The sequence below is a fragment of the Littorina saxatilis genome, linkage group LG11, assembly GCF_037325665.1.
Source record: "Littorina saxatilis isolate snail1 linkage group LG11, US_GU_Lsax_2.0, whole genome shotgun sequence".
In the NCBI taxonomy this organism is placed as follows: domain Eukaryota; kingdom Metazoa; phylum Mollusca; class Gastropoda; order Littorinimorpha; family Littorinidae; genus Littorina; species Littorina saxatilis.
Window position 1 is genome coordinate 7,042,465 of NC_090255.1, and position 27,500 is coordinate 7,069,964.

At 40.8% G+C, this 27,500-nt stretch overlaps 1 protein-coding gene and 1 long non-coding RNA gene across 2 annotated transcripts in view; both read right to left on the minus strand.

The window, feature by feature from the left end:
• Positions 1 to 21,931, minus strand: part of LOC138980653 (two pore potassium channel protein sup-9-like) — a 45,151-nt gene extending 23,220 nt beyond the window's left edge. Inside the window, exon 1 of the mRNA XM_070353562.1 lies at positions 21,694 to 21,931. Within this exon, the coding sequence (XP_070209663.1) occupies positions 21,694 to 21,931 (238 nt within the window). The remainder of the gene's footprint in view (positions 1 to 21,693) is intronic.
• LOC138979646 (uncharacterized) overlaps positions 1 to 27,500 on the minus strand; it is a 145,245-nt gene that overhangs the window by 30,910 nt on the left and 86,835 nt on the right. The window lies entirely within an intron of this gene.

Below are 27,500 nucleotides of genomic sequence, written 5' to 3' on the forward strand. Positions count from 1 at the left end.
GAATGACTGACTGACTGGCTGACTTTGGGGATTAACGTCCTCTTAGGTAACTAGGATCTATTTTGGGAACATTTACTGTGATACTGTAAGAGGAGCAAGAAAAGAAAAGAAAAAAGATTTTTTTTAAAAATAGGGATGAGGGCGGGGGGAGGGGGGTAGATGGTGGGGGGAGGATGAGACCAGGGAACTAGTTTTTAGAAGTTATGCAATAAAACATTTAAACATTGTAGGCTCAGACCACTTCGCCGTATTTAATCTTAGACACCGTACGTTATTAGACGCGAAAGTGCAATACTTAATGATCCGCTCAAAGCACTGTTGAAGCAACAATTTGTCTTTTGGTCGCAGATAAGGACATACGCTATCAAAACATGTGAATATACGTCTCAAGCATGACTAAACGCCCCGAAGGGCTCCGTCTAGTAACTCTATTTTTGATATCGTTTTTTAAATGTCAGCAATTTGCAATGAGGTCACCCATCATAAAATAAGGTTATTAATTATTTCCATACGCCATCTAAGTGAAACGGAGGCATTTTGTATCGCTGATTTTATTTACAAACTGCTCTTGCAGCGGATTTGATCGGAACTAAATAAGTAAAGTGAAAATAGGTAAATAAATATATAGATGGATAAATCAGAAAACAAGATTGCAAAACATAAACACGTTCATAAAACATGTTAGTTTCCACTATTGCCGTAAACAAGTTCTCTGCAAAAACATTGAAAGTCAAATACTGTTTTCGCCTCTGTTTCTTCTTGTTGTTGATTTTTTACATTAATTTTAGTCAAGTCTTGTAGATTTTATCTTTGAAATATTTGCTTTGTGTTTCGTAACAGAATTAACTATGGTATTGTGTTGCTTAGTACTTGATGCATGAATTGGCGTCTCGCAGAATTAAACGCCGCTGAGGAAGGCCTGGCAACAGGTCGAAAAGTTGGGCTGCCACTTGAAATTCTTTGTTAGGCTTTTCTTTTCCTTGATTTTGTTGACATCTCTCTCTCTCTCTTTCTCTGTGTATGTGTGTGTGTGTCTCTCTCTCTCTCTTTCTCTCTCTCTTTCTCTTTCTCTCTCTCTCTCTTTCTCTCTCTCTCTCTCCCCCTTCTCTCTCTCCCTTTCTCTCTCTCCTCTCTCTCTCCCCCCTCTCTCCCCCTCTCTCTCTGTCTTTCTCTCTCTCTCTCTTTTCTCTCTCTCTCTTTTATCTCTCTCTCTCTCTCTTTCTCTCTCTCTCTCTCTCTCTTTCCCTGCCTCACAAACACAAATACACACGCACTAACACACACAAAGCAGCAGGCTGGGATGCGGCAAATTGGGTAAGGCAGACTGGGATACGGCAAGTTGGGAGAGGCAGGATGGGATGCCGCCAACGCATCTAGCAGTGCAAATTCTACAGGGGGGGGGGGGGGGGGGGGGGGCGTTCTTTTAAATCAAGTTTTGCCCAGTTTTGATTTTGCCGGTTTTGGTAATCCTACATTCCTCCGTGCGACAGCGGACTAAATGCGCATTTAAAACTATTTAGATGTTTTGCTTAAATTTTGACTTGGAGCGAAATAAATTAAAACATCTTGTTCGTTGTGCTTTTGTTTTAAATTAAAGAGTATTCCATTTCTAAATTAAATATCACTTGCCTGTTAGCTCTTTATTGTTGTTGCAATAGTTGTATATACTTGGAAGAAAAAAAAGGCATACAACGAGACAGTTATGGTAGCCAAAGAAGCAAATATGAATAAGAGACCTTCCTCCGTTTTTACGTTTTACTGACAGATGACTCAATTCGTCATCAATGACTTGTTATTGGCGCCACAAAGCCAAGAACTCACCCTTTTTCCTCCGGCGAGTATGACTCCAGGGCGTAACTCCACACACTCAGATTTGTTCAAGTGGTCTGTATTCCCAATGGGTAGGGAGGGGGGGGGGGGGCATGAAACCTGCTTAAGTGTGCCAGGTAACGTGTCACTATTTCAAGAAAACAAAACACCACAAAAGCTTCTTGTGTGATTAAAGAATTACTCAAGCGAGCGATAAGTGTGTGATCACATCCGTTCTGTACCCCAGGACAGCTTTAGAGAACGCGTCATACTCATTCAGCTATTTCCTTGTTCATGATCGAAAAGAATGGAAAGCTCCAAAACAAAAACAATCTTTGGAACTTTAAGCAAAGGGTTCTCTGAAGTTTCAACAATCATTTCAAGATATTGCCTTGACCGGGGAAAGATAACATAGATGGGTAAAAGCCGGCAAATATTTCATGAACTGATACACGTAAAATTGACGGGTGTAAGCCAGCAAATATTGTATGGACTATAAAAGCCTAAAACGGAAGAACAGTGTTCTTGTTACGGCGATGACCTTAAAGGTTATCTCACAGAATGTTGTTTGAAACCCAACAGAAACAAATAAAAACAAAAACAAAAAGGTCAGACATTTAACGTGTTTAGAATAGGATGCTTCGAAAAACTTATTGAATTAGTTATACATGTATACATCTGTTGAAGGCTTCTCGGTACCTAAATATAAAAGAAGGCGAACATTCAAAGAACTATTGAGGTAGGGGTCCAAATCAAAAGTAACGAAATTGCCCTACTTTTGTTCTTAACCAATATACATTCAACATTTAATATACATGCCAAGCGTTTCAAGGGTGCTGCCAATTGTTTCTTTCAGCATTTGTTGAACATTTATTAACACTGTTTCTACAAGTAGACCCAAATTGATTTAGTCTTAAATTCCAACACAACGGGTTTTTTCTATACTGCATTTTACGTTTGACAAGAAACCTGATTTAGACCACCCAGATACGGTATTTGCAAAATATTTATCTCTTTTATATCATTTTTCAAAATTGTTGTTTATGAAATCGAAAATCACATCGAAAAATGTCACTATTCGATGTTCCCTCACTAATCTGGGTGTGAAGGGTTTTCTTGAAGCAGACACCGGGGCTTGCTAAACGATTGCCGCTTAAGCGGAGGGGAGTCAAGCGTGATTAAGTGCCTGGCCTGCCAATTGACACCTACCGGCGAAAACACACAATAGGCCACAAGGAAGTTTTCTTTTGTCGGAGAACAAGGAAGAGGCATGCTGGCTGTCTCTGGATCATAATTATGTAGACTATCTTTGAATATGTCCGAGTTTGTTTATGTTTGAGAAGGAGTACGCACAAGACAGACAGACAAGCAAATAACATATAGACACTAAACAATCTAAGTTGTAAATGGATTTATGCTGATCTGTATGTGAGCAGCACACGTCTTCAGATGTCTATAAAAAGATGTATGAGCAACTGCAGAACTAAAACATGCAGAATATTATGAAGCATCGATTGGAGATAACTATTGCGAGCATGACCAAAATGTGAAATCATGTTTTTGACAGTTTTGAACTGCCAAAATGAAGTGAGGAAATGGAGTTTATCTTTTAAGCATTGCAAGGGGTTCTAGAACTGTCCGAGGGGGTATTGGGAGATAAGTGTTACCATACATGGTGTACCTCGATCAACATTAGACATTCAGTGACTTTAAAACAGCCCTTACAGGCATGATCAGCGCGTTTTCCATGGATGATTGCGTTCATGTCTTTGATGAATTTGTCTCAACATTGCGCGTGTGTAACTTCACAACGAAGGGGTTAATTTGTCCCAGTACTTTAAGTTTAAGAAATAATTGTTATGGTCATATTTGTTGTGCAAAAACTTCAGTTCGACCATTTTACACAGTTTTGAATGTTTATTTATTTATTTATTTATTTATTTATTAAGGAGATTTCTATAGCGCATAACGAAAAGCACTATGCGCTTTACAATATCACTAAGTATAAGCACACGCAAACATACTCTGATTAAATAGAACTTAGTTTAGCAAGACATACTAAGAACACTAAACATTTGAGTTCATACAAAAATTGAGAACTAAATTAAATACTGGACAAGCGATTTAAATAAGCTTAAGGCCTACACCAAGTGCAATGGGCTAATTCAAATACAAAAGTTTAGTTAACTATAAAAGGCAGTGCATAAAACTCCATAATCCTAAGAGGGTCAAACAAATAAGAAACATAAGACTAGATAGTGTCTGTAAAAGAAGCCGACATTTACCCTTTTCTCCAACATTTGTTCCAAAACACACCTCCGAATGATTGTCGATGACTCGAAAGCTTTCCTATCTTGTGATTGCCTTGAGCCTAGCTACAACTGCTTTGTGTTTAATAACTATCATCATGTATTGAACCCCGTGCTCTTTCTTCGGCGGAGGTGGGAGTGGGGGGGGGTTAGATATTTTGCTGGTAGTATTTTTTTCGACCGAGTTATCTATATTCGTTGGGCAGTTTTCTTTGTCGGACAGATTTTTCACACAAATGACCAGGAAACCAGATTACGTAAGCCGTGTCAGTTGTACCCTTTGTAAAAGTCAACGTAGCTCGAGAACGGCATTGAAGTATTGGTGTTCTTTACCTTGCCCAAGAAGCAGCGCATATGAGAATACGTCACACACTCGAGTCAAGGACGTCGTAAAATGGCCCTCGGTCAAGTTTTCACCGAGAACCATTTTATGATGTCCTTAACAATTATGTGTTAGTCGGCTTAGAATATGCGCGCAGGTTTCAAAGTTTTGATCCATTCGATTATCTCAACAGACATCCTTTGATTGTAAAGTTGAATGCGGGCACAGTCATGATGGTTGAAAATACTTAACTTGAAAGTTTCCCGCTGTTGCAGATTTTTTATGGTGGTTGTCACACAGGCAGCGACGGCTTTTCTGGTCGGACCCAGTTGTGCGTTACCTCGCTTTTGCCTTTAATGACTGACTGACTGGCTGACTTTGGGGATTAACGTCCTCTGAGGTAACTAGGATCTATTTGGGAACGTTTACCGTGATACTGTAAGAGGAGCAAGAAAAGAAAAGAAAAAAGATTTAAAACAAAATAGGGGATGAGGGGGGGGGGGGGTAGATGGGGGGAGGGATGAGACCATGGAACTAGTTTTTAGAAGTTATGCAATCAAACATTTCAATCAATCAATGAGTCTTATATCGCGCATATTCCGTGGGTACAGTTCTAGGCGCTCTGCAGTGATGCCGTGTGAGATGAAATTTTATACGGCCAGTAGATTGCAGCCATTTCGGCGCATATTTACCTTTCACGGCCTATTATTCCAAGTCACACGGGTATAGGTAGACAATTATTAACTGTGCCTAAGCAATGTTGCCAGGAAAGACCCTTTTGTCAATCGTGGGATCTTTAACGTGCACAACCAATGTAGTGTACACATTTAAACATTGTAGGCTCAGACCACTTCGCCGTATTTAATTTTAGACACCGTACGTTATTAGACGCGAAAGTGCAAGACTTAATGATCCGCTCAAAGCACTGTTGAAGCAACAATTTGTCTTTTGGTCGCAGATAAGGACATACTCTATCAAAACATGTGAATATATGTCTCAAGCATGACTAAACGCCCCGAAGGGCTCCGTCTAGTAACTCTATTTTTGATATCGTTTTTTTAAATTTCAGCAATTTGCAATGAGGTCACCCATCATAAAATAAGGTTATTAATTATTTCCATACGCCATCTAAGTGAAACGGAGGCATTTTGTATCGCTGATTTTATTTACAAACTGCTCTTGCAGCGGATCATTTGATCGGAACTAAATAAGTAAAGTGAAAATAGGTAAATAAATATATAGATGGATAAATCAGAAAACAAGATTGCAAAACATAAACACGTTCATAAAACATGTTAGTTTCCACTATTGCCGTAAACAAGTTCTCTGCAAAAACATTGAAAGTCAAATACTGTTTTCGCCTCTGTTTCTTCTTGTTGATTTTTTACATTAATTTTAGTCAAGTCTTGTAGATTTTATCTTTGAAATATTTGCTTTGTGTTTCGTAACAGAATTAACTATGGTATTGTGTTGCTTAGTACTTGATGCATGAATTGGCGTCTCGCAGAATTAAACGCCGCTGAGGAAGGCCTGGCAACAGGTCGAAAAGTTGGGCTGCCACTTGAAATTCTTTGTTAGGCTTTTCTTTTCCTTGATTTTGTTGACATCTCTCTCTCTCTCTCTTTCTCTGTGTATGTGTGTGTGTGTGTCTCTCTCTCTCTCTCTTTCTCTCTATCTCCCCCTTTCTCTCTCTCCCCCCCTCTCTCTCTCTCTCTCTCTCTCCCCCTCTCTCTCTCTATTTTCTCTCTCTCTCTTTCTCTCTCTCTCTCAGTCACTCTCTCTCTCTCTCAGTCACTCTCTCTCTCTCTCTCTCTCTCTCTCTCTCTCTCTCTCTCTCTCTCTCTCTCTCTCTCTCTTTCCCTGCCTCACAAACACAAATACACACGCACTAACACACACAAAGCAGCAGGCCGGGATGCGGCAAATTGGGTAAGGCAGACTGGGATACGGCAAGTTGGGAGAGGCAGGATGGGATGCCGCCAACGCATCTAGCAGTGCAAATTCTACAGGGGGGGGGGGGGGGGGGGGCGTTCTTTTAAATCAAGTTTTGCCCAGTTTTGATTTTGCCGGTTTTGGTAATCCTACATTCCTCCGTGCGACAGCGGACTAAATGCGCATTTAAAACTATTTAGATGTTTTGCTTAAATTTTGACTTGGAGCGAAATAAATTAAAACATCTTGTTCGTTGTGCTTTTGCTTTAAATTAAAGAGTATTCCATTTCTAAATTAAATATCACTTGCCTGTTAGCTCTTTATTGTTGTTGCAATAGTTGTATATACTTGGAAGAAAAAAAAGGCATACAACGAGACAGTTATGGTAGCCAAAGAAGCAAATATGAATAAGAGACCTTCCTCCGTTTTTACGTTTTACTGACAGATGACTCAATTCGTCATCAATGACTTGTTATTGGCGCCACAAAGCCAAGAACTCACCCTTTTTCCTCCGGCGAGTATGACTCCAGGGCGTAACTCCACACACTCAGATTTGTTCAAGTGGTCTGTATTCCCAATGGGTAGGGAGGGGGGGGGCATGAAACCTGCTTAAGTGTGCCAGGTAACGTGTCACTATTTCAAGAAAACAAAACACCACAAAAGCTTCTTGTGTGATTAAAGAATTACTCAAGCGAGCGATAAGTGTGTGATCACATCCGTTCTGTACCCCAGGACAGCTTTAGAGAACGCGTCATACTCATTCAGCTATTTCCTTGTTCATGATCGAAAAGAATGGAAAGCTCCAAAACAAAAACAATCTTTGGAACTTTAAGCAAAGGGTTCTCTGAAGTTTCAACAATCATTTCAAGATATTGCCTTGACCGGGGAAAGATAACATAGATGGGTAAAAGCCGGCAAATATTTCATGAACTGATACACGTAAAATTGACGGGTGTAAGCCAGCAAATATTGTATGGACTATAAAAGCCTAAAACGGAAGAACAGTGTTCTTGTTACGGCGATGACCTTAAAGGTTATCTCACAGAATGTTGTTTGAAACCCAACAGAAACAAATAAAAACAAAAACAAAAAGGTCAGACATTTAACGTAAGAGTTTAGAATAGGATGCTTCGAAAAACTTATTGAATTAGTTATACATGTATACATCTGTTGAAGGCTTCTCGGTACCTAAATATAAAAGAAGGCGAACATTCAAAGAACTATTGAGGTAGGGGTCCAAATCAAAAGTAACGAAATTGCCCTACTTTTGTTCTTAACCAATATACATTCAACATTTAATATACATGCCAAGCGTTTCAAGGGTGCTGCCAATTGTTTCTTTCAGCATTTGTTGAACATTTATTAACACTGTTTCTACAAGTAGACCCAAATTGATTTAGTCTTAAATTCCAACACAACGGGTTTTTTCTATACTCCATTTTACGTTTGACAAGAAACCTGATTTAGACCACCCAGATACGGTATTTGCAAAATATTTATCTCTTTTATATCATTTTTCAAAATTGTTGTTTATGAAATCGAAAATCACATCGAAAAATGTCACTATTCGATGTTCCCTCACTAATCTGGGTGTGAAGGGTTTTCTTGAAGCAGACACCGGGGCTTGCTAAACGATTGCCGCTTAAGCGGAGGGGAGTCAAGCGTGATTAAGTGCCTGGCCTGCCAATTGACACCTACCGGCGAAAACACACAATAGGCCACAAGGAAGTTTTCTTTTGTCGGAGAACAAGGAAGAGGCATGCTGGCTGTCTCTGGATCATAATTATGTAGACTATCTTTGAATATGTCCGAGTTTGTTTATGTTTGAGAAGGAGTACGCACAAGACAGACAGACAAGCAAATAACATATAGACACTAAACAATCTAAGTTGTAAATGGATTTATGCTGATCTGTATGTGAGCAGCACACGTCTTCAGATGTCTATAAAAAGATGTATGAGCAACTGCAGAACTAAAACATGCAGAATATTATGAAGCATCGATTGGAGATAACTATTGCGAGCATGACCAAAATGTGAAATCATGTTTTTGACAGTTTTGAACTGCCAAAATGAAGTGAGGAAATGGAGTTTATCTTTTAAGCATTGCAAGGGGTTCTAGAACTGTCCGAGGGGGTATTGGGAGATAAGTGTTACCATACATGGTGTACCTCGATCAACATTAGACATTCAGTGACTTTAAAACAGCCCTTACAGGCATGATCAGCGCGTTTTCCATGGATGATTGCGTTCATGTCTTTGATGAATTTGTCTCAACATTGCGCGTGTGTAACTTCACAACGAAGGGGTTAATTTGTCCCAGTACTTTAAGTTTAAGAAATAATTGTTATGGTCATATTTGTTGTGCAAAAACTTCAGTTCGACCATTTTACACAGTTTTGAATGTTTATTTATTTATTTATTTATTTATTTATTAAGGAGATTTCTATAGCGCATAACGAAAAGCACTATGCGCTTTACAATATCACTAAGTATAAGCACACGCAAACATACTCTGATTAAATAGAACTTAGTTTAGCAAGACATACTAAGAACACTAAACATTTGAGTTCATACAAAAATTGAGAACTAAATTAAATACTGGACAAGCGATTTAAATAAGCTTAAGGCCTACACCAAGTGCAATGGGCTAATTCAAATACAAAAGTTTAGTTAACTATAAAAGGCAGTGCATAAAACTCCATAATCCTAAGAGGGTCAAACAAATAAGAAACATAAGACTAGATAGTGTCTGTAAAAGAAGCCGACATTTACCCTTTTCTCCAACATTTGTTCCAAAACACACCTCCGAATGATTGTCGATGACTCGAAAGCTTTCCTATCTTGTGATTGCCTTGAGCCTAGCTACAACTGCTTTGTGTTTAATAACTATCATCATGTATTGAACCCCGTGCTCTTTCTTTGGCGGAGGTGGGAGGGGGGGGGGGGTAGATATTTTGCTGGTAGTATTTTTTTCGACCGAGTTATCTATATTCGTTGGGCAGTTTTCTTTGTCGGACAGATTTTTCACACAAATGACCAGGAAACCAGATTACGTAAGCCGTGTCAGTTGTACCCTTTGTAAAAGTCAACGTAGCTCGAGAACGGCATTGAAGTATTGGTGTTCTTTACCTTGCCCAAGAAGCAGCGCATATGAGAATACGTCACACACTCGAGTCAAGGACGTCGTAAAATGGCCCTCGGTCAAGTTTTCACCGAGAACCATTTTATGATGTCCTTAACAATTATGTGTTAGTCGGCTTAGAATATGCGCGCAGGTTTCAAAGTTTTGATCCATTCGATTATCTCAACAGACATCCTTTGATTGTAAAGTTGAATGCGGGCACAGTCATGATGGTTGAAAATACTTAACTTGAAAGTTTCCCGCTGTGGTAGATTTTTATGGTGGTTGTCACACAGGCAGCGACGGCTTTTCTGGTCGGACCCAGTTGTGCGTTACCTCGCTTTTGCCTTTAATGACTGACTGACTGGCTGACTTTGGGGATTAACGTCCTCTGAGGTAACTAGGATCTATTTGGGAACGTTTACCGTGATACTGTAAGAGGAGCAAGAAAAGAAAAGAAAAAAGATTTAAAACAAAATAGGGGATGAGGGGGGGGGGGGGTAGATGGGGGGAGGGATGAGACCATGGAACTAGTTTTTAGAAGTTATGCAATCAAACATTTCAATCAATCAATGAGTCTTATATCGCGCATATTCCGTGGGTACAGTTCTAGGCGCTCTGCAGTGATGCCGTGTGAGATGAAATTTTATACGGCCAGTAGATTGCAGCCATTTCGGCGCATATTTACCTTTCACGGCCTATTATTCCAAGTCACACGGGTATAGGTAGACAATTATTAACTGTGCCTAAGCAATGTTGCCAGGAAAGACCCTTTTGTCAATCGTGGGATCTTTAACGTGCACAACCAATGTAGTGTACACATTTAAACATTGTAGGCTCAGACCACTTCGCCGTATTTAATTTTAGACACCGTACGTTATTAGACGCGAAAGTGCAAGACTTAATGATCCGCTCAAAGCACTGTTGAAGCAACAATTTGTCTTTTGGTCGCAGATAAGGACATACTCTATCAAAACATGTGAATATATGTCTCAAGCATGACTAAACGCCCCGAAGGGCTCCGTCTAGTAACTCTATTTTTGATATCGTTTTTTAAATTTCAGCAATTTGCAATGAGGTCACCTATCATAAAATAAGGTTATTAATTATTTCCATACGCCATCTAAGTGAAACGGAGGCATTTTGTATCGCTGATTTTATTTACAAACTGCTCTTGCAGCGGATCATTTGATCGGAACTAAATAAGTAAAGTGAAAATAGGTAAATAAATATATAGATGGATAAATCAGAAAACAAGATTGCAAAACATAAACACGTTCATAAAACATGTTAGTTTCCACTATTGCCGTAAACAAGTTCTCTGCAAAAACATTGAAAGTCAAATACTGTTTTCGCCTCTGTTTCTTCTTGTTGATTTTTTACATTAATTTTAGTCAAGTCTTGTAGATTTTATCTTTGAAATATTTGCTTTGTGTTTCGTAACAGAATTAACTATGGTATTGTGTTGCTTAGTACTTGATGCATGAATTGGCGTCTCGCAGAATTAAACGCCGCTGAGGAAGGCCTGGCAACAGGTCGAAAAGTTGGGCTGCCACTTGAAATTCTTTGTTAGGCTTTTCTTTTCCTTGATTTTGTTGACATCTCTCTCTCTCTCTCTTTCTCTGTGTATGTGTGTGTGTGTGTCTCTCTCTCTCTCTCTTTCTCTCTCTCTCCCCCTTTCTCTCTCTCCCCCCTCTCTCTCTCTCTCTCTCTCTCTCCCCCTCTCTCTCTCTATTTTCTCTCTCTCTCTTTCTCTCTCTCTCTCAGTCACTCTCTCTCTCAGTCACTCTCTCTCTCTCTCTCTCTCTCTCTCTTTCCCTGCCTCACAAACACAAATACACACGCACTAACACACACAAAGCAGCAGGCCGGGATGCGGCAAATTGGGTAAGGCAGACTGGGATACGGCAAGTTGGGAGAGGCAGGATGGGATGCCGCCAACGCATCTAGCAGTGCAAATTCTACAGGGGGGGGGGGGGGGGGGGGGGCGTTCTTTTAAATCAAGTTTTGCCCAGTTTTGATTTTGCCGGTTTTGGTAATCCTACATTCCTCCGTGCGACAGCGGACTAAATGCGCATTTAAAACTATTTAGATGTTTTGCTTAAATTTTGACTTGGAGCGAAATAAATTAAAACATCTTGTTCGTTGTGCTTTTGTTTTAAATTAAAGCGTATTCCATTTCTAAATTAAATATCACTTGCCTGTTAACTCTTTATTGTTGTTGCAATAGTTGTATATACTTGGAAGAAAAAAAAGGCATACAACGAGACAGTTATGGTAGCCTGATTTAGACCACCCAGATACGGTATTTGCAAAATATTTATCTCTTTTATATTATTTTTCAAAATTGTTGTTTATGAAATCGAAAAATCACATCGAAAAATGTCACTATTCGATGTTCCCTCACTCAATCTGGGTGTGAAGGGCTTTCTTGAAGCAGACACCGGCGCTTGCTAAACGATTGCCGCTTAAGCGGAGGGGAGTCAAGCGTGATTAAGTGCCTGGCCTGCCAATTGACACCTACCGGCGAAAACACATAATAGGCCACAGTTTCTCTATTTTTCACATAACGTTTCACTCTTAAAGTTTTTAACAAAAGGTGGTCCTTAGTTTTAACATCTTTTTTGAAATAATATATGAATTAAAGATTATGCTTTTAATGGACACATTTTTCACACACATGACCAGGAAACCGGATTACGTAAGCCGTGTCAGCTGCAACCTTTGTAAAAGTCAACGTAACTCGAGAACGGCATTGAAGTACTTTCGGTGTTCTTTACATTGTCCAAGAAGCAATGCACATGAGTATACTTGACACACTCGGGTTGTGCTTGGTTTGGCCATAAACACTATCTAGTCAAGGACGTCGTAAAATGGCCCTCGGTCAAGTTTTCACCGAGAACCATTTTATGATGTCCTTGACTATTATGTGTTAGTCGGCTTAGAATGTGCGCGCAGGTTTGAAAGTTTTGAACCATTCGATTATCTCAACAGACATCCTTTGATGTAGTGGAGTAGTGGTAGGTGTCACGAAATGGGATATAAGTCTGTGATAAAGGTGATGTTTATTATTATGAAAATGTTCGTGCCACCCACGCGCTTTTTCACGCTAGAAGCCAACAAAAAAGTTTATTTCATGTTGATTAATCACATTACTTATGAAAGTCTTATGTTTTCTCGTGCGCACGTGTGCGTGTGTGTGTGTGGGAAAATATTAAACAGCTGTGCTTTCATGTTACCATTCAGAGAGTGCTTTGATCATAATTAAGCTTTAAGCCCGCGTGAGAAACAGACGATACTTCTGCACGTATGGTTTGATATCTGCCGGGAACATTTTTTATGACTTGTATAATTTGACTGATTAGGCAAAGGGATTACACGAAACCGACTCAAGCCTTGTTGAATGTCAAAGAATTCAAGCATGCCGAAGTGTCTGTACGGGCCTGAGGAAAAGCACCTTCGGTAACCGTTTCATGTCCAATCCTAAAACGTGTATGGGAATACTTTAAGCATAACATTCGGGTGGTTTTTTTCCGAATAGAAAATATATAATACATCCATGCGATTGTATGGAATAACTCTGTTAAGTGTTTTTGTTATTGTTGCCAGAACAGCATGATCATATTCTGTAAGATAAAATCGGTTATTGTCAGTTTGTTTGTTTCCTTTTGTACACAGCGAAAACAAAATCGAATAGAAATTATACATCCATGCATTTTTCATGGAATAACTCCCTGAAGTGGTGGTGTTGTTGTTGTTGTTGTTGTTGTTGTTGTTGTTGTTGTTGTTGTTGTTGTTGCGAGAACAGCTTGATAATATTCTGTGAGATAAAATCGGTTTTTGTTAGTTTGTTTTATTTTGTACAATAAAGATATTAAACATTTTTCGCCAAGATTTCATGGTCTCGCCTAGGGGACAATGGCCGCAAGCATAAACGTTGTTTTGACCACGAGTTGAATGTATGTAAATTTCTATTTGTGTCCCCAGAATAAGATTCTATTTGGGACATGAGGTGGTTGTACGCTAAGAAAAAGCTGGGTGTGTGGGGGTGGGGCCGGGAGGATGACGGGAGTGGGGCTGTACAAGTTAAAAGTTGCGTTGATAAAAGTTATAAGCGTTTGGTATTGGGCGTTGAGAATCATCCAATACAATTGACACTGGACATTTGAAGACGCAACAGTGGTCGACACGGGGAGCATCATAAACACCGCCCAATTGGATTGCATGACTTGACCGTCCTGCAGTGATGTCGTTCTCGTCGGCTATTGGTCAGTGGATTTTGAGAGCGCACGTGCCGGACAATTAAGGTGTTCATATGATTGGTCAATACACTGACACGGTTCTCACCCCTTTGAGAGGTCGTGGCCTACATAAAGTTAGTTCGTTTCGCAAATTAGCAAAAGTCCTCAAAAAAGTCGATAGTCACAGAGACTTTGTGTTCATAACAACCCAAAAACCAGAAGAAAAAGACCTGAGAGGCTACCTGGAGCTCTGCCTCACCTCTATGGTGACTGCTAGGCAGAAGCAGAGCCCCGAGGCTCTCATCAACTTATTAACGGATACCTACTGTTTTGTGACAAAAAATAAAGTGTCCGTCCCTAAACCAGACACCTATCTCATGGCCCTCAGCGCTCTCGCGGGGAGCAGAGATCTGTCGTCTGAGGAAATTCTCACAATTAAAAAATCACTGTAAGTCCCTTGTAATTCTGGACTCCCTAAATGGGGGGCAAAATAAAATAAAGCCAGCATAAATATATGATCGTCATTTGTCAACGGTATTAACTTAAACAAAGGGGACACACAGCTCGCAGGGAGGGAAGGGCAGTGCCCCACCTCGCGGGCGTGTGCGTGTTTTTTTTGTTTGTTTTTTCCTGATGGTTTTAAACTCCTGTTTTCGGATTACACAATAAACATAAAAACATGATTATATAAACGAGAGGATAGCTGTTTCCTCTCTCAGTTAATACTGCTAATGTGACGTCGCCTCCCCTGCGACTATTGTAGTGGCGGGGAGGTCGACGGACAACGCAGATAGATATTTTTATCCTATTTAAAATTAACAAATGCCGCATAGCAACTCATGCGTGCGTCAATGAAATGATGTATCCAAATGTTACTACCCTATAGAAGATCAGTATTACGTTTTGCGCATGTTCTTTATATTTTTCTCACAATGTTGTCACTTTTAAACCTTCTAACAGGTGGTCCTGAGTTTTATCTTTTTCTTAACGAAACTAAAATTGAATTAAAAATCCATGTTTTTAATGGTCCTTCCCCTAGGAAGTCAACGCATATAAAGGAAAAATTATCCCCGAGTATATTTCTCATTGCCCCACCCCCCTCCCTTATTCATGGTGAGCGGGGCCGGGGTCCTATCACGGTCGGGATTGCTTGGTCTTGCCCTTTTCTTTCCCTCCTTTTCTTCTTTTAGCGTATCATCAACTCATGTCCCTAAAAGGAAAATTTCCTGTGAGGACGTAAAGGACCCCCTTTTTTTTTTACAAATTAGCAATTGTCCGGTCAGACATCATATGGTGCGGGTGTTAAATCTGTCAGTTTGCAAGAGAGATAATTCGAGTTTGTGAGACTTGTTGCATACAGTGGTAAATACCTGATTTTGATGACTTTGGTGATCTTTCTCAGACGGGAGGAATAGCAGAAAGGCAAGAAAATAAAAGTGAGTGATTTTGATTCTATTGATTGTGCCTTGATTAGGTTAGATTGAATAGATTAGATTGTGCAAGCAGGATTCCACCATGGAATACATTTAATTTATATGAGGGTTAACGTTGTCTGCACCATCTCAGAAAAACTATCATATTTTCGACCTAAATCTGTGGATCTAAAAACATCATCAAGTCGGTTATAATGTAGTATATAACAGCCTAAAGCATGTCACATTTATAGAACAAACAAAAAAATAATAATTTCGCTAGTATCGTGTACACTACATTGGGGTGTGCACGTTAAAGATCCCACGATTGACAAAAGGGTCTTTCCTGGCAAAATTGTATAGGCATATATAAAAATGTCCACCAAAATACCCGTGTGACTTGGAATAATAGGCCGTGAAAAGTAGGATATGCGCCGAAATGGCTGCGATCTGCTGGCCGATGTGAATGCGTGATGTATTGTGTAAAAAAACAAATCCATCTCACACGGAATAAATAAATCCCTGCGCCTTGAATATGTGCGCGATATAAATTGCATGCATAAAATAAAAAATGAAAAAGATAAAAAAAAATGATAAATAAATCCCTGCGCTTAGAACTGTACCCACGGAATACGCGCGATATAAGCCTCATATTGATTGATTGATTGATTGATAGTATTTTGCGTGTGATATTTTCCGAGTGTGATAAAACAAGTTAGAATGACAATAAATCGGAAAGACTTAGTTAGGGTTAGGGTGGGTGGCCGAGTGGTAACGCACTTGCGCTCGGAAGCGAGAGGTTGCGAGTTCGACCCTGGGTCAGGGCGTTAGCAATTTTCTCCCCCCTTTCCTAACCTAGGCGGTGGTGGGTTCAAGTGCTAGTCTTTCGGATGAGACGAAAAACCGAGGTCCCTTCGTGTACACTACATTGGGGTGTGCACGTTAAAGATCCTACGATTGACAAAAGGGTCTTTCCTGGCAAAATTGTATAGGCATATATAAAAATGTCCACCAAAATACCCGTGTGACTTGGAATAATAGGCCGTGAAAAGTAGGATATGCGCCGAAATGGCTGCAATCTGCTGGCCGATGTGAATGCGTGATGTGTTGTGTAAAAAAATTCCATCTCACACGGCATAAATAAATCCCTGCGCCTTGAATATGTGCGCGATATAAATTGCATAAAATAAAAATAAAATAAAAAATAAATAAATCCCTGCGCTTAGAACTGTACCCACGGAATACGCGCGATATGAGCCTCATATTGATTGATTGATTGAAAGACTTAGTTATCGTACAGTAACAACATGTCATTTAATTACTTGATTTTGGGATAGTTTCGGAGCAGTTTTGAAAAAATTATTGCATGGGTTCAGTCTCGTTTTCACGTCCAAATCGTCAGAAAACTTTCCAAAATGTAAGACAAATTCTGCAGAGCAGCTGAGCTGCTCTTCACACAACTTTTCTGTCGGTGTCTGTGTGTCTGTTTATCTTTCTCTCTATGTCTCTGTTTCTCTGTCTCTCTCTTTCTCTGGCTCTCTCTCTCTCTTTGTCTGTCTGTCTGTTTGTTTCTTTTTTGTCTCTCTTTTTGTCTGTCTGTCTGTCTGTCTGTAAAGCTGTCATAACTGTTCCTTTTATTTCTATCTCTTTCCTTGTTTTTGATTAGAATTTTGACTGTCTGCGGGATGAAAAAAGAGCATTTTAGCATTTCTTATTCTGTTAGTGTTAAGATAAAGATCAATTCAATTCAATTTAATTCAATTCAATTCAATACAATTCTCTCTCCCTCATTCTCATTCTCATAAATCAGACTCAGTGTTTGTGTTATACTGCCTTGCTCTGCTGAGTGTGTGTGTCATACCGCTTTGCTCTGCTGAGTGTGTGTGTTTGTGTTAATTACGGTCTGTCTGTATATTCTTTTGTCTGTCCGTCTGTCACTCAAGGGTAAACCGGCACGGTTAGCCTAGTGGTAAGGCGTCCGCCCCGTGATCGGGAGGTCGTGGGTTCGAACCTCGGCCGGTGTCACGATTTCATCTTTCGCCTGTGTACATATTTCCCCCTCGATATTTACTCGAGACTGAAATGTTGTTTCCTGGTAAAATTAAGAAGGGAAATTATTTATGGACGAAAAGCATGTCAGTTTCTTGCATGTGAAGAAAATTGGTTGTGAAATTAAATAGATTTCACTCCCAAAATCGAATTCTTCGAAAACGTGTACCGAGTGGTTACGTCCCTTGAGTAAGAAGGGAAACATTTTAGGATGAATCAAATTTCTAAGTTAAATAAAATAATTGGTTGGACAAATTTGGCCCCATGAATGTAAGGTACACACGGTCGCTCATCAGTACTATCGAAGGGTGTTTTTTTTTGTTCAGTGTAGAGTTTATATACTAGATCAACGAGGCCGAAAATCGAAATATCAACACGGCGAAAGATAAAAACGTCACACCGGGTCATACCTAAGACTTTAAAATTGGCAATCTAGTGGCTGATCCACATCCCATTTTGGTGCAACCCCATTTTTGCCGCCGTCCCATTTTTTGCCCCATCCCATTTTCGCGACATTTCACAAGCCAAGCGTCATTTTATAAAATTTATAATTTTGAATCATTAATGAGATAAGGATGATTATAATGATGATGCTATGGATTTCCAATTTGGATTGAGACTACGTGACAGGGCATTTTACTAACATGTCATAACAAAAGCGCGACATCCCATTTTGACACCATATCCCATTTGGCCGCCATGCCGTTTCACCGTATTCCATTTATTCCCCATCCCATTGTCGCGACATTTCACAAGCCAAGCGTCATTTTACTACCGTGTCATAACAATAGCGCGTCATCCCATTTTGACACCATCCCATTTGGCCGCCATCACATTTTTTATTTATTCTTCTTGCCAAGCCTCACTATACTACTATACTGCGTTATTCAACTAGGAAGACATTCCGTTTACGCCAAATTCCATTTTTGCCACAATCCAAAATGTCGCGAAATAGAGATGGCGGCAAAATGGGATGACGGCAAAACGGCATGGCGACAAAATGGAATGTGGCGCTAGTGGTTTGACACGGTGGTAAAATGACACATGACCTATGAAATGTCGCAAAAATGGGATGGGGGCAAAATGGGATAACGGCCAAACGGGATTGCGCCAAAATGGGACGTGGAGTAATGGTACATGACATAGTGGTAAAATGACACTTGGCCTGTAAAATGTCGCAAAAATGGGATGGGGGCGAAATGGGCTAACGGCGAAACGGGATTGCGCCAAAATGGGATGTGGAGCTAATGGTACATGATATGGTGGTAAAATGACACTTGGCCTGAGAAATGTCGCCAAAATGGGATGGGGGCGAATTGGGATAACGGCGAAACAGGACTAATAGATCCCTTGACTTGGGGTAGTGCGACTCTGTCACTGCTAGCTTTCCACTCGGAGGAAGCGACCGGAATTTCCCAACGATGGGACATCCTAGTAATGAATTTTTTTTTTTTTTAATTCTTAAAATTAACAGAGTCGCGCTACCCCAAAAGTCAAGGAATTTCGTGTTTGTCCCTTGACTTTGGAGATGACAAGAAAATATCGGGCGCAAAAACGTGATTTGTAAAATTTTTCACAACATATGTCGCCTCGCGCCATGTATGTGATGAAACCATTCATATAGCTCTGCGGGAGCTCTGCACTTTTGGACGTCCCCATTTCACTGCTGTACAGCAAACATCGTCCCCAAATCCCTGTTTGTTTCTAAAAAAATCACGCTGGAGGTTGCATTTTATGTAATAACCTCCTGAAATGAGTTTTGACACTTTAGAATGGCATGTAAAATGACACATGGCCTATGAAATGTCGCAAAAATGGGATGGGGGCAAAATGGGATAACGGCCAAACGGGATTGCGCCAAAATGGGACGTGGATCTAATGGTACATGACATGGTGGTAAAATGACACTTGGCCTGTAAAATGTCGCAAAAATGGGATGGGGGCGAAATGGGCTAACGGCGAAACGGGATTGCGCCAAAATGGGATGTGGAGCTAATGGTACATGATATGATGGTAAAATGACACTTGGCCTGAGAAATGTCGCCAAAATGGGATGGGGTCGAATTGGGATAACGGCGAAACAGGACTAATAGATCCCTTGACTTGGGGTAGTGCGACTCTGTCACTGCTAGCTTTCCACTCGGAGGAAGCGACCGGAATTTCCCAACGATGGGACATCCTAGTAATGAATTTTTTTTTTTTTTAATTCTTAAAATTAACAGATAGCTCTGCGGGAGCTCTGCACTTTTGGACGTCCCCATTTCACTGCTGTACAGCAAACATCGTCCCCAAATACCTGTTTGTTTCTAAAAAATCACGCTGGAGGTTGCATTTTATGTAATAACCTCCTGAAATGAGTTTTGACACTTTAGAATGGCATTTAACGCTCATTGAAGTTTTAACAAACTTTCTAACACCTAAAACATTCATAGCACCGATAACGTAATTGTAGCTCTGCACTTTGTGTACACATACGTCCCCATTTCACTGCTGTACAGCAAACATCGTCCCCAAATGCCTGTTTTTCTAAAAATCACGCTGGAGGTTGCATTTTATGTAATAACCTCCTGAAATGAGTTTTCACACTTTAAAATGGCATTTAACGCTCATTAAAGTTTTAAGAAACTTTCTAACACGTAAAACAAAAGAGACCCCAAATGCCTGTGTTTTGAGCAAGATGACATTTTGATACACAGCCGACCCCAAATGACTGTAAAACCACCTATGTGTGTGTGTGTGTGTGTGTGTGTGTGTGTGTGTGTGTGTGTGTGTGTGTGTGTGTGTGTGTGTGTGCAAAGGAGAAATTAGTAGAACTATGTTGGCTGTATTAATTAACCCCCACCCACAACCACAACCCGTTTAAACGTTGTGTTTACCCAATAACATGGCTTACGTCTTACACACACACACACACACACACACACACACACACACACACACACACACACACCGGCAAACGTCTCGTTCACTCACACACACACACACACACACACACACACACACAACACACACACACACACACAGGCAAACGTCTCGTTCACTCACACACACACACACATACAGACACACACACACACACACACACATTCATTCACACACACACACACACACACACACACACACACACACACATTCACACACACACACACACACACACATTCACACACACACAGCACACACACACACATTCACACACACACACACACACACACACACACACATTCATTCACACACACACACACACACACACACACACACACACACACACACACACACACACCCTCGTCAAAACTATCAGTAGTTACTCTGAATGTGAAAAGCATCGTTGTGATTGTGGAAACGGCTGTCCTTAAATGAAGCCCGACTACGTCCTCGCAGTCTTTCATTGGAAAATACGTTGTTTGGAAATAGCTATTGTTTTGGGTGTTATAGTATGAGTTGTTGATCTGGATGGTGAGGCAAACTTGATCTATCTTACCCGTCATAAAAAAAAAAACTAGGCAGATGCGTTCGAGGGCGGATCTTGGTGATGAGGCCGTTTATTGTAAAACCAATGTTATGTCTGAAAAGGCCATTCATTTCCCTCACTTATTCGGAAAACAGAATGAGTTTACATGACGTAGTGTCCATACAGTGGAACAATACACAAACACACACACACCCCCCCCCCCCCCCAAAAAAAAAAAAAAAAAAAAAAAAAAAAATCAAATTCACATAATCAGCGCTAAAATCGACAGGACAACTGAAACGAAACATGTTTATTGTAAGGGCAATAACTTATCTTTTATCCTACATACGTGAGAGAGACACCCGTGAGATAATAATCGTTCAAATCACACGTGTGTATATCATGTAAATGAGGTCATGTCAAGCAAGTCTGGCAGGGACCTGTTTTTCTACTGCTTATGATGCCAAAGTCACCGAGACAAACGTCATTATAGAAACAAAAATTGCGCTCGCTAATTACCCTCGATGAATCTTTAGAACTAACACGTCACACCACACTCTCAGAGTGACGTTTCTTTGCTTTGACGTAATAGATTGCACGAGGCTTTAGAAGAGATCGAGGTTCCAAAACAAGCGTCTTCAATTTAGCTGCCTCGACTGCAGGACATTTTCAGTAAAATACACGTAAGTACAGTATGTAGGATAAACAGAATACTACATGGCTTGCTGTGTCGTACCAGATTTACACTCGTTGCTTTTTCAAATAGTGAACAGCTCGCTTTCGCTCGCAGTTCAATATTTAAATAAACAACTTGTGTAAATCTGGTACGACCCAGCAATCCGTGTATTATTCTCTATTTGGCTTATGTCTAATCGCTCCCAGTCACCATTGCTCTTCCGTACAGTGGAACCCCCCCTTTAAGACCCCCTCCCTTTTAAGACCATGTTTTCTCAGACTTTGTGTTCATTACCTCTGTAAATTGACCCCAATTTTAAGACTGCCACCTTTTATAGACCCGATTTTCTCAAATGTTTGAGGCAATACTTACCCGCGGAACTGCAGACTAACTCCGTTTCCTTTTCCCCCTCTTCCCCTTTCTCCACCAGGCTGTACTCATAGAACTGAGGCGCAGTCAGCACAAGGGACAGAACCCAGGTAAAGAGGATCGCCATCAGAGCGTGGTTCTTGGGAGTTGTTGCCCCTCTCACCATGACGCGCAGACGATCGAAGGACATGACCACCATGGTGCAAATAGAACTGTAGATGTTGAACAATGGCAGCGCCATCTTCAGTTTGCACTCGACGTCATCTGAACAAAAGATCGATATATATGGATAGATAGATAGACGGAATGATAGATGAATGGATTGATATATTGAACTGTACATGTTGAACAATGGCAGTGCCATCTTCAGTTTGCACTCGACGTCATCTGAACAAAAGATCGATATATGGATAGATAGATAGACGGATTAATAGATCATTGGATTGATATATAGAACTGTAGATGTTGAACAATGGCAGTGCTATCTTCAGTTTCGACGTCATCTGAACAAAAGATAGATATATGGATAGATAGAAAGACGTCACCTGAACAAAAGATAGATGGATAATTTATGCTGCTGATAGATGGATGGATGGATTGATCGATGGATGGGTGGATGGATGGATGGATGGATGGATGGAGCTGTAGATGTTGCCATCTTCATTTTGCACTCAACGTCACCTGAACAATATAGATGGATGGATGGATAGATCGATGGATGGGTGCATGGATGGGTGAATGGATGGATGGGAGAATGGATGGATGGATGGATGGGCGGGTGGGTGGATGGATGGGTGGATGAGTGGATGTATGGGGGGATGGGTGGATGGATAGATTGATTGATGGGTGGATGAACGGATGGATGGGTAGATGGATGGAAGGATGGATGGGCGGGTGGGTAGATGGATGAGTCAATGTATGGGTGGATGGAGCTGTAGATGTTAACAAGGGAAGCTCCATCTTTAGTTTGCACTCAACGTCACCTGAACAAAAGATAGATGGATGGATGGGTGGATGGATGGATGGGTGAATGGATGGATGGGTGGATGGATGGATGTATGGATGGATGGGCGGGTGGATGTATGGATGGGTGGATGAGTGGATGTATGGGTGGATGGATAGATTGATGGATGGGTGGATGGAAGGATGGATGGGTAGATGGATGGATGGATGGATGGATGGGCGGGTGGGTGGATGGATGGGTGGATGGATGGGTGGATGGATGGGTGGATGTATGGGTGGATGGGTTGATGAGTGGATAAATAGATTGATGGATGGGTGGATGAAAGGATGGACGGGTGGATGGACGGAAGGGTGGGTGGATGGATGGGTACGGGTGGATTGTTGGATGGGTGGATGGGTGGATGGATGGGTGGATGGAGCTGTAGATGTTGAACAGGGACAGTGACATCTTCAGTTTGCACCGCTCAACGTCACCTTAACAAAAGATGGATGAATAGATAGATGGATGGTTGTATGGAAGGATGGATGTGTGGGCGGATGGGTGGGTGGATGGATGGGTCGGTGTATGGATGGGTCGGTGTATGGATGGGTGGATGGATGGGTGGATGGATGGAATTGTACATGTTGAACAAGGGCAGTGCCATCTTCCTTTTGCACTCAACTTCACCTGAACAATAGATAGTTTGATGGATGAATTTATAGATAGATCGATAAATAAGTTGAGCTGTAGATGTTGACCAAGGGCAGCGCCATCTTCAATGTGCACGCTTGTACATAGATATATAGATAGATAGATAGATAGATAGATAGATAGACAGACAGACAGACAGACAGATAGATAGATAGATAGATAGATAGATAGATAGATAGATAGATAGATAGATAGATAGATAGATAGATAGATAGATAGACAGATAGATAGACAAGAAAATTTGCTGATTCAAATCAGCAGGTTCCCAGACGTTCCTTCATGTAATTTTTAGGTGAATGGTCAAAGTGGTTTCTTGCACACACTCAGTCATCTTACACAACAATGCAACACATGGATAGGATTAATGGAATGACATGTATTTGTCAACAACGAATCATGGGATAGAAAACTACAAAATGTGAAAGAAAGTACATGGTGACAAGGCTACACACAATAGTGGAAAATTGTTTAGGGGGTATATAATGTTACAAATAGCACAACAGTATAAAAAGGGGTTCAAAATAACAGACAAACAGAAAAAAAGTGTTTTGCATGCAAATGTTGACTTTCACGGCCATATTTTGACAAAAACGTACACAAATTTTAAAAATAAATCCAAGCCATACCAGACTATTTCAACTATTTCTCTATTTCAACTATTTCTGTTTGTTTTCCTGCTTTCTAGAATGCTTGGTGAATATGATGACGCATTGTCATTGTGAATTTCCTGTAGAATTTTTTTCCCGCATCACATAATTTATATACATGACAAAATACGTTATGATCGAAAACTCAGAAATACCAAACGAAAAATCCCAAAATAAAAATATGAATAAAGGTAACCTAAAGCCAATGCGTCATCATTATCAACATGATCTCCTGCAAGTGTGTGCCAAATTTCAGCACTGTACTATGCACCATTCCTGAAATATTTGCCTTCAAAGAGTACCATTCTAGCGGAATTTTTACTTTCGAGAAAAACCAAGACAAACACGAAAAATAATTCAAGCTTCACAGTACCTTCCTTTATGGCCAAAATGTGCACACTTTACAATACTATAAGCTGCTCAGTTCATCCCAGGGCCATAGGTCTGTCCTTCTCTCTCCTGTTGCACTGTCCTGGATTTGCTGGCCCTCTTCTTGTCTTTTCGGGACCGCTTCCTCTCCGGCTGGGCCGCCAGTTCAGCTTGGTCACACCGCCTTCGGTCCTGCCTCACCTGGTAGTCCTTCAGGCCCTCAGCTGGTGTAACACCCAACTGCTTCATCACATGGGAGAGGTGGGAACATCCCTGATTGAAATGGGACACAGCTGAGGCAACAGCTGCATTCACCCGACTGGCGCCCACATGCACAGTTTTGGGGCAGCGCGCCCAGATCTGTCCGTTGACGCATTCGTTGGCATTCTGCGTTCTGCCATGCTTGATTCTGGCCATGAGACCAACGTCTGGCATCCTGTCATAGATGGGTTTGACTGCTCTGGCCACATCAGCTGACAGTGGAGTCCCCACATTGTCCTTGTGTGGTGGCGGCTCTTGTCCAGTTGCCACGGCCTTCTGAAAGAAGCACGAGGAGTCGGCGCCTACTGGACATTGCTGGTGCTGAGGGTTGTCGTCTGTGGATGAGCAGTGCAAAAAAGATGCCCAGATGGCCTCCTTCATCTTGTAAGGTTTGCCCAAGTTCTTCATGATGGTATTCCTGTAGTAGGACTGCAGAATGGTGCAAGCGTTTGCAGTCAGGGCGCCACGATGACGTCCACCAAGCTTCTCCTCTTTTGCCTTCTTTCTCAGCGCCGTCCCCATTATTTTGTCGCAGTGGTTGACACACTCCAGCTTTTCAACCGGATAGAGGTTGGCATCAACCACTGCCTTGAAGGCCACAGAGTCACCATCTGAAAGCATTCTGGTATAACGCATGTTGTTTCTGCGCACTGACCTTCCCCACAAGCGAAGGGCGGCTTCCTTCTCCATTCCTTTCGAAGAACCTTCATAGTTGGTTTCACAACTAGGCTTGTGGTCTCTCCTCTATTCAGCTCTCTCCACTTCTGTCATCCTCTTTTTGTTGTTCAGTGCACATGCCTGGCAGAATTTTGACAGCACTTCAAAATCAAGCACAAGTCCAGTCCCCACATCAATGACGATGCCAACCCCATAGTTTGAGGTAAAACCTCGCTTGTCAGTGCCAGGTTCCGAATCAAAACTGGCCAGCTCATTCACAGAGAGAATGACAGCGGGAAAGGGGAGAGAATGCTGAATCCAACGGTATGTGTCATGTCGGAACGGGGTTGGGAGAATTTGGCGTAACTAACAGTCAAACAAATGCATTTTTGGCATTTCAACACACAATGAAAATAAATTCTTGACACAGTTGGTTTTGAAACACCTTTATTTTGCATAAAATAAGTGTTTTATGTGAAAAACATCGGTTGAACCTGAATGAGAAAGGATTATTTGGTATAAATATGTCAAAATCTCAAAACTGACCAATTGAACACACAACACGATTTTTGACTTCAGACGTGTGTAGCCCCTGGCTAATTATTATTGCAATAAATGTAAATACTGACATTGTTGCTAATAACATAAACGAATGATTTACGAAATTACTATTCTAGCAAAAGTAAATACATGTGTCATTCAGTGGGCGATCACTGAGTGGTATGGGAATAAAATCGTAGCTGCCTTGATCATGCTGTAACACTGTGTCGTCTGCTTTACTCTGTGTTTGTTGTATCGTCTGCTCCAGTCTGCACACTAAGCGCTTACTGTAGCGGCCTAACAACACCGGAAGCTAGATGGTTTGCGGATGTCGCTCTACCGTGTTTTTTGTCATATTTTTAGCGTGTGAGATCTGAGATAGTTTTTTTTGGTATTATATAACCTATTATAGTGTAATTTTGCATCATGCACTAACAGTTTCAAGAAATAATGAAAAACAAATTGAAATACATTGCTGCAAACAACTAAGTTTGCCGAAAATTAGTTCCGGAATGTCACCATTCACACAGGCAAATGCCTCCGCATAACCCAGACCTCTGGGTCTGGGAATAAACAGACAGACAAGACAGAAACATAATTATGTAAATAAAGTTAAGAAATGTTAATCTTTAAACAAAAAAGTAAACACAGTTACAGATTCACATACACACTAACACACAGGCAGACTATTTGACAGACACGCATGCAAATACCCTCTCTCTCTCTCTCTCTCTCTCTCTCTCTCTCTCTCTCTCTCTCTCTCTCTCTCTCTCTCTCTCTCTCTCTCTCTCTCTCTCTCTCTCTCTCTCTCTCTCTCTCTCTCTCTCTCTCTCTTATTCAAGTTCATCAATTACAACACACTCAAAACAGTTTTCCTGACACACATACATTTACATACTTTTGGAAAATTCCGGTATATTGGCGTCCAGCAGAATCAAGGGCATGGTTATCGCCCCTAATATAATATCGCTGACAGCGAGGTTGAGGATGTAGAGACTCGTGGTGTATTTAAAACGCTCGGTTTTATTGCACGTCACAATAATGACGAAAATGTTGGAGAAGATTGCCAGGACACAGATAATTCCAATGGTGAGAGTAACCCCCAAAGTGTTTACGCCTTCCGAAGATGACGTCATTTTGCTATGTGATGACCGTTAAGGGATGATGCGATCTGAAATGTGAAAGACAACAGTTATAATAAATACACTATTTGTAAACTTCCCAAAAGTGTTCACACCTTCTGAAGATGATGTCATGTTTGTGACGTAATGACCGTTAAAGGATGATGCGATCTGAAATTTGAAAGACAACAGTTATAATGAAATATACTATTTGTAAACTTCCCAAAAGTGTTCACGCCTTCTAAAGATGATGTCATTTTTGTGACGTAATGACCGTTAATGGATGATGCGATCTGAAATGTGAAAGACAACAGTTATAATGAAATATATTATTTGTAAACTTCCAAAAAGTGTTCACGCCTTCTGAAGATGACGTCATTTTGTGACGTAATGACCGTTAAGGGATGATGCGATCTGAAATTAGGAAGAGAACAGTTGCCATATAATGTACAATTTGTAAACTTCCAAATAGTGTTCACACCTTCTGAAGATGACGTCATTGTGATGTGATGAACGAAAAGGTATGATACGATCTGAAATGAGGAAGTCGACGGTAAGAAT